Here is a 9,090-nt window from a genome sequence, read left to right as displayed (position 1 = left end):
CACAGTAATGACAGATCGCTGTGATAGGAGGACACCCCTGTACCCCCCACCACTCACAGACTAATTGCCCCGATGACCCCCCCTCTCTCTCTCGTGTCACCGAGTTCAAGTGGCTTGAATCACGTTCTAGCTGTCAGAATCTCCAGAGCTCTGATAGGCCAACGAGACGTGAGCTGTACTCCGATTGGCCGGGAGGGCGCCTTCACGTGAAGGGGGGCGGTGTTTATGTAGATAACCAGGCTGAGCAGGCTGGAATGTGCCAATCGTCTAGAAGTGAGAGAAGAAGAAGAGGAGGAGGAGGAGGAGAGCGGCTGGAGCTGTCAGTGCTGTGTGCAGGTACCGACCACACACCCCTTCACCATCATCACCACCACCATACACACACCGATCATCAATAAAACATCACACCTCACACTGCATCTCATACACTCCTCTGCCTGTCTGTAGTATACATGGGGCTCTACTGTGCTGTGCCAGCTCCATACAATGGATCATTTCTAATAAAAGTGACTTTACAAAGTATAATACAGTCTATACATGTAGAAATACCTATAGCTGCCGCTATTTTATCCGTGTAGATGAAATTCCTGTGTATCTGATCCTATTAGTAATGGAAATGTTCGTAATGTTTAATTATGTAACTGTATAATAATAGGTACAGTTAGACACATATACAGTATGTATTCTACTAAGTACAGGAAAACACATTGAATGTTTAATACTAGGTATAGGAAGAAACATGCAACGTATAAGACTAGATGTAGGAAGAAACATGCAACGTATAAGACTAGATGTAGGAAGAAACATGCAACGTATAAGACTAGGTGTAGGAAGAAACATGCAACGTATAAGACTAGATGTAGGAAGAAACATGCAACGTATAAGACTAGATGTAGGAAGAAACATGCAACGTATAAGACTAGGTGTAGGAAGAAACATGCAACGTATAAGACTAGGTGTAGGAAGAAACATGCAACGTATAAGACTAGATGTAGGAAGAAACATGCAACGTATAAGACTAGATGTAGGAAGAAACATGCAACGTATAAGACTAGATGTAGGAAGAAACATGCAACGTATAAGACAAGACTAGATGTAGGAAGAAACATGCAACGTATAAGACTAGATGTAGGAAGAAACATGCAACGTATAAGACTAGGTGTAGGAAGAAACATGCAACATATAAGACTAGATGTAGGAAGAAACATGCAACGTATAAGACTAGATGTAGGAAGAAACATGCAACGTATAAGACTAGGTGTAGGAAGACACATCGAATGTAAAAGACAAGTTAGAGGAAGACACATTGAATGTATAATACTAGGTGTAGGAAGACACCAAATGTATAAGACTAGGTATAAGAAGACACATCGAACGTATAAGACTAGGTATAGGAAGACACAAGAAATGTATAAGACTAGGTATAGGAAGACACAAGAAATGTATAAGACTAGGTATAGGAAGACACAAGAAATGTATAAGACTAGGTATAGGAAGATATATCGAATGTAAAAGACAAGTTAGAGGAAGACACATTGAATGTATAATACTAGGTGTAGGAAGACACCAAATGTATAAGACTAGGTATAAGAAGACACATCGAACGTATAAGACTAGGTATAGGAAGACACAAGAAATGTATAAGACTAGGTATAGGAAGACACAAGAAATGTATAAGACTAGGTATAGGAAGACACAAAAAATGTATAAGACTAGGTATAGGAAGACACATCAAACTTAAAAGACTAGGGACGTAGGGAATTCACTGATCTAAAAAAAAAAAAAAAAGTTTCTTCCTGGGTATTTCTTGCTACGTAGATAATGAAACAGCAGCAACCTCTCAGGAAATCCTTCGGAACGCTCTTAAGGGGGCCATACACAATCTATTCAAACCATTCTTCACAGAATCAAATAATATCAGATCTATGAACTGTCATTGATTGAGCAAAACTAATCAATTTCATCTAAATCCTATTGATCGTTCTGGCAGGAAAATCTGATCATAGGAAATTCGATCATTTAATATGATTATTAGGTGTAGGGTGCATCGAACGATCTGAACATATTTCTGATTGGACAGTAAATCTATCACCAATACAAATATATAAATTGCACTCAATCTTAGAGATACCGTTATTATGTAATAGGGGATCCTGCCTAAACTATCCAATCAGACAGGACCCTTGTACTACAAACTTGTTGGGAAATCGAAAGGAGATTATACAATCAGATTGTAACGTGTGTGCTGAGCTTAAAAGGAGATATCTGGTTGGTTGCCCCTGCGTCTTGTTTTATGCACTGGATTTAAAAAAAAAAGAAAAAATTAGGCAATTTGTGACCTCTTTTTCAAAGTGAATGTAAATGTTAAGATGAATGTGATCATTTTTCCCTTGTGGGTTAATTGCTGGCATGTCTGGAGATTAAATATATTGTATTTGTGTGCCAGATCATGGCTGTTTCTGGTTGCACGCCAGCATGACACTCCCCGGGGAAATTCATAAGTGATAAGAAACTCTGCAGGAGAGAAAAATGAATCCAGGTGCTTTGTAAGAATTAAATAAATATAATGTAACAAAGTTGTGCCATTAAATATACACGCCAATTACTACCAAAAACACATATATGAGCCTTTGTTAATGTGCAGACAAAAAAAAAAAAAAAAAAATCTTCAATCTAAATTAAAAATTGTTAAAAATGAAAAATCTTGAAAATTGTGTGCATTTATACCCTGCACAATATTTTGTTTTATTTTTTATTTATTTTTAACAATGTAGTAATAATATCCATTCAACTATAAATATCTGTAATGTAATGATTACATCTGTTAAGTGCATACAAGCACTATTGATGAAAGCATACAATTTAAAAAAAAAGTGATCTCATTTAATCTCTATTTTGTATATTTTATTTTTTATTTTTTGTTAATATGAATATTCTAACACAATACATTATTTATTATATAATCTCTCATTATATAATATCATTTATCGTTATTTTACTAGCTCTTATTTACACAAGAAGTTTTATTGTATGCTTTGACTTTATCTTGTGAAACTTGAATACTAAGTTATTGTAATTTATTATAATCTATAAAATAAAATTATTCAACAAGAAAAAATAAAATAAAAAAAACAAAAAATAAAGTGATCTAGGTAGTCCAATCTTGCATAAAAGGCAATCCTAATAAGTGCAACTAATCCCCATACTAACACGTTTTGCTATGTGATTTCAGCTGCGATGATATCGGTCATACGCACGTCTCTATTATATTTCTCTACAGACTCTGCTCTTTTAATCCATAACGTTCCTGCTCCATGTACCAGCTACATCACATAAATAAATACCTGACAACAAACAAAAAACGAAACTTAATATAATACATTCTTTACTACTACCAGTATTTCCCATAATATTATTACTTTGTATTTACCTATTATGCCCTATCTGTGATAAAGAAGTTTATATCAAGGTGGTATTTTGATATTATTGAAGAGCTGCAGCTGGGCGGGACTTGTATACTTCAAGAGCTTGGAAACTAGTATTATTACATGGCTTGCAAGACTGCCAAGATTTTGTGCAAGAGCAGCAAACTGTTTGCATGGAAAAAGTCTTGTGTGCTTGTGTTTACATTGGATGACTTGTGTTATCACATGGTAACAGCCTTCACAGTATCATTCATAGGGCCTTTGCTATATATGTAACTTTATTTGTTTATTGGGATATGTTCTTTAATGAGCCTTCGAAGCAAGTGTAGAGCTTTCCCTTGTTTAAACAGAAGGTATCACATATATTTGCATGTCCTCTATCAGCGATGCAACCAACAGATGTTTAATCCTCACTGTGGCTTAGTGGGTGTTTCTTAATCCAGTGCTAAATTAGTCTCTTTGGAGTTGATTTACTAAAACTAGAGAGTGCAAAATCTGGTGCAGCACTGCATAGAAACCAATCAGCTTTCATTTTTTTTTTTTTTTTGTCAAAGCTTAATTGAACAAGCTGAAGTTAGAAGCTGATTGGCTACCATGCACAGCTGCACCAGATTTTGCACTCTCCAGTTTTAGTATAGCAACCCCAGTGCCTCTTTACAGGCATACCCCGCTTTTAAGTACAGCAATGGGGTTTATTTACTAAAGCTGGAAAGTGCAAAATCAGGCTCACTTCTGCATAGAAACCAATGAGGCCCATGTTTTATTACCAAAGCTTAATTGAACAAGTTGAGGTTAGAAGCTGATTGGTTTCTATGCAGAAGTGATCCTGATTTTGCACTTTCTAGCTTTAGTAAATAAACCCCATTGTGTACTTAAAAGTGGGTTATGCCTGTATTTCATGTTTTTTTTTTTTTATCAGCCTTTATATTCAGTTCCGGGTTTCATATATCAATTTGCAACGCCTTTAACAAGGCATTTTAATATGACTTGATAAAGCATTAAGATATGTTTTGTTTTTTTTTGTTTCCCAGAATGATTCAGATTTTGGAGCCACGATCTCTTCCACGGTCTATTATGCCTGTTGATGTTGCTGTAAGGATATGCTTAGCACATTCACCTCCTCTAAAGAAGTTTCTCAGCCCTTATGATGACTACAGGGGCCGGAATCTTGTCAATCGTTTTAAGCCACTAAGGCCATGCATTTCCTTAAAAAAGGAATCTAATACTAGGAACGGTGAATGGAACCGATCAAAATCCAGAGGCAAAAAGAGCGTGGTCTTTGCTGACTCCAAGGGCCTCTCGTTGACATCTGTGCATGTTTTCTCAGAGTTTAAGGAAGAGCCTGACACTGACCTCCAGTTTGATCTGATTAATCTTGAAGGCATCACAGCCAGCTTGAAACTACATGAGGAGAAGAACTTGATCCTGGGATTCACTCAACCCTCAGCTGATTATTTGCAGTTCCGCAATAAAATCCTAAAGAACTTAATTTGTTTGGAAAACTGCAGCCTTCAGGAGAGATCCATTTCGGGAACCATCAAAGTAAAGAATCTGAGTTATGAAAAAGAAGTCAAGGTGCGAGTAACCTTTAACACCTGGAAAACCTACACAGATTTGAACTGTGTCTACATGAACAATGTGTATGGGGGCACAGACTGCGACACCTTCTCTTTTGCAATAGATATTCCTCCCAACATTCCCAGCCATGAGAAAATTGAGTTCTGCCTGTCATATGAATGCAATGGCCAAGTGTTTTGGGATAACAATGATGGACAAAACTACACTATAGTCCGCGCAGAATGGAAATCCGATGGCGTGCAGATCCATTCACTTATGAAAACAGACATAACCTCTTACAAATTACAAAACCACAAACCTGAAAATGACTTAGATCAATTTGGAACACCCAAAACATCCATGGGTCTCTTTCCTGAGTGGCAAAGTTGGGGTAAAATAGGGAACACCTCACCTTACTGGTGAAAATCCTTGGACATCGTTCTTAATTATCTAAAGAATCTCGATGTCCTTGGACACAAAGAGCATACAATACGTAAATGCTACATGTTATGTAATGGCATCAAGGCAAATCAAGATTACGTATTTCGAGCGTGAAAATAATTGAGGCAGCAAGCTTTCCTCTTAAACAAATTGTAAAGGTCCAAAGCACCTACAAATCCTGGATAAGCCTGCATTAGAATAGAGCACACGTGCCTATCAACTACCAACTCAATTGATGCCATTAAAAGCCTATATATATCTAACAAATCTAAGAGTAGAGAGTTGGAGAGATAGTTTTATGAACAGTTTAAAAACACAAACAGATGGTGTTTAAGAAAGCACAATAGCGAGGTTTAACCAAGGTAAAATAAACATGGAAGGTGGGTGAAGTATGCAATTCTATCAAATCCATGAGGATAGGTTTAAGAGCTGACCCTTATGCTGCGTACACACGAGCGGACTGTATGGCGTACTTAGTCCGTCATACAATCCGACGGACAGTCCGTCATACTTTCCACTGAACGGACTTGACCACACACGGATGCACAAACAGTCTGTCGAAAGCTTGCGCGATGACGTGTACAGCACGTACGACGGGACTAGAAATAGGAAGTCCAATACACAGCAAAGCACCCTTCTGCCGTGTAAATCCTTTCTGGGCATGCGCCATTCTTAGCCTACTGACGAGCGGATTGTCCTCTGAAACCAAAGTACGACGGACAGAATTTCGAAAAATCCGAAATACTTAGTACGCCAGACTGCACGCTGAAAAAGTCAGCTGAAGCCCACACACGAGCGGACTGTCCGCTGAAATGTGTTTCGACGGACTAAGTACGCCATACAGTCCGCCCGTGTGTACACGGCATTAGGTGTACAAATGGTTGCAGAAAGTGTGTTCAGTTTTCTGGAGCATCAAGTGTGAATTCCATCTACATTAGATAAGCACAATTCCTAAACACTACAGCATTTGTTGCTTAATCAGCGAGCAAATACCTAAGCTACTTGTGCTCACCTGAAGCTTCTTTGTACAGGTAACTAGTGGCTAAATGTTTTACTTTTCAGTCTCTTGCATTTCTGATAATTTAATGATCTTTGAACAAGTGCCTTTCAATAATGCCAAAAAAAATGAAAAATGCAGAACTGAGGGTTGTACACTAGATTTTAAATGGCAAAATTGTATTGTGTGTGCCATACAAAAGAATAAATAAGCCAACCAACATAAATACATTATGCCACCACTTCTGTAATGCTTGCTTAGTAATATCCTGATCAATCATAAGGTATTATTAAAACAGTCAAATTTAAATATCAGTATTAAAATGGCACTTAAGTAGATCCTTAATTAAAAAAGAAAAAAACTATAGCTGTGTTCCCTTAATAATTTGCACTTATTTCTATCGCAATCTGTAAGATTGTATATACACTATGGTTAATAAGTAATTTAGCGCAAAGAGCTGTGATGTGATGTATCCCAGAGCAACCAATCAGAAAGTGACTTTAATGCCGCGTACACACAATCGGACTATCTGGTGGACTTAGTCGGGCGGACAAACCGCCGGACTTTGCAGCGGAGGTCCGCCGGACTTTCCGAACGAGCGGACCTGCCCACACACGACCGGACTTTTCCGGTGGACTAGCACACAGACGGTCGGATTGTAGTCCGGTGGACAATTTTGAGTCAAAACTTCTTCCTAAGTCCGCTGGACTTTTGGAAAGAAGAAGTCTGCGGGAGCCCACACACGGGCGCATTGTCCGGTGGACTCTGGTCCGCCGGACCAAGTCCGCAGGATAGTCTGATTGTGTGTACACGGCATAAGTAAGCTAGGGCAAGTACTGAGTACTGAGAACTGATCTGTGATTGGATGTTTCTGGCAACGGCACAGCACCGCTCAATTGTTAATTGTTAAATGAAAACCTAAGTTTACAAAACAATTACAGAAGATATGAATCCCAATCCTTCATATTGAAGGTAAGAATTTTGTTGCACCTTTTTATGTGAATTTGGTATTTAATATAATTGTAGATTCCTTAAATGAATGATGAGTTGATTGTAGGTGATGTTTTTTTGCACACGGGTAGACAAATCCTTTGAGGTGTTTCATTTTTTTTCCCCCCAAAATGTGTATTTTTGTTGATGAGAAGATACATATTGCAAAACAAAGACAGCTTTATTAATATAGATATTTTTTGAAGGGTATTTGTCACAGCTCTTTCTTCTGTCTGAATAATGTTCATTTTTTCACCTGCAGTACTTCATGTCTCCCTGAACTTTCTGTGCACTTTTTTGGATTCTTACAGATGAGTTATATTTTTGTACTGTGTAGCAGGGTTGATTGTGAAGCTTTGAAAAAGAAAAATTCAGCTAATGTTTGAAGAAACTGTGAAATGAACGGGTATGCCTAATGCATAAAATCCATTTCCATTGTCCGGTGGTCCTGGGTTTATAATATTTGGGGAAATTAGCACATCGAATGTTTGATTGCCACTTTTTGGAGAGTAAGAGATTGAGATATTTTTGTATTTTTAAGAGTTAATGGATGTCAAAAGATAAAATTGTGATGGTTCCTAAGACATCTTGTACATTTCCTACTGTAAAGTTTTATCATTATAAAATGAAACTGTATGATGCAAATGTTTCTGGCAATAAATTATGTTTTTCTATAATGCATTGTGACTCAAGTTTTCTTTAGATAATTCATTGACAGAAAACCGGAACATTGGTACAACTTTAAAGTTTGCAAAATTGCAGTTTAGAAGAAATGTAAGAATAAGCCAGGAATAATCGGTGTCTGCTTCATTGGAGATCTCAGAGGAATCATCTACTGCGTCTGTTCTTGCCTGCATCTCTACATCATCCTCATTCAGATCTAGTTAGACCTAGGGGCGGACTGACAACTCATGGGGGCCCTTGGGCAATAGGAGAAGATTATGGGGCCCCTGGGCAATAGGAGATTATGGGGCCCCCAGGCACTAGATTATGGGGCCACACAGTATATACGCACACACATGTACAGTATACACACAGACACACAATATACACACAGTATACACGCATAGAATACACATACACACACTGAAAAGGTACTGGAGAGGCGGGGCAGCTATAATCTTGGGATTCTTTTTTTAAGAACACAGATTTTTACATACTTTCCCTGGTTTTATTGAGGCTGGCAATCCTGATGGGGCCCCTTAGTGGCATGGGGCCCTCGGGCAGTGCCCAAGTGCCCGAATGGTCAGTCCGCCCCTGCTTAGATCTGACATGCTGGAGGAGGAGAGACCACACACAGGTCATGATTCTTATAAAGCTAGAGCTGCCCAGGAGAATTTTAGTATCTCAATTAAAATTGCTAGCGATTAGCCTCCAAAATTAGAAATACAAATGGCAAATTGATTGCACTGACATTAAAATGGGTTTGTTATGTTACTAGTTTGTACATTCCACCCAAAAGGGGAAGCTCCGCATTTTTGTCTTCTCCCCCTTTCGCTGCCACATTTGGCACATTTTTTAGGGTGGGGGAGCAGGTACCTGGTATTGACAGGTGCCCACTTCCCATTTCCGGATGACTTTGCAGGGGGGAATCTAATCCGGAAGTTTGGACCCCTCCTCATTCCTCCACCGCCAGGTCCAGCGTGCTTCGTGCATGCACAGTAGCAAACCACCTTCACA

The 9,090-nt window shown here is 38.5% G+C and overlaps 1 protein-coding gene across 1 annotated transcript; it reads left to right on the top strand.

Annotated features, from left to right (window-relative positions):
- The first annotated feature begins 215 nt into the window (after positions 1–215).
- On the top strand, positions 216–8,087 carry PPP1R3C (protein phosphatase 1 regulatory subunit 3C). Its single transcript, XM_077454222.1, has 2 exons — positions 216–336; positions 4,457–8,087. The coding sequence occupies exon 2, from the start codon at positions 4,458–4,460 to the stop codon at positions 5,403–5,405; it is 948 nt and encodes a 315-aa protein (XP_077310348.1). The 5' UTR covers positions 216–336; position 4,457; the 3' UTR covers positions 5,406–8,087.
- Positions 8,088–9,090: the final 1,003 nt, after the last annotated feature.

This window comes from Lithobates pipiens, unplaced genomic scaffold, assembly GCF_037356315.1.
Source record: "Lithobates pipiens isolate NorthernLeopardFrog02 unplaced genomic scaffold, aLitPip1_a1.2 Scaffold_25, whole genome shotgun sequence".
Lineage (NCBI taxonomy): Eukaryota > Metazoa > Chordata > Amphibia > Anura > Ranidae > Lithobates > Lithobates pipiens.
The sequence above is the reverse complement of the archived record's forward strand: the minus strand, read 5'-3'. Positions and strand labels throughout refer to the sequence as shown.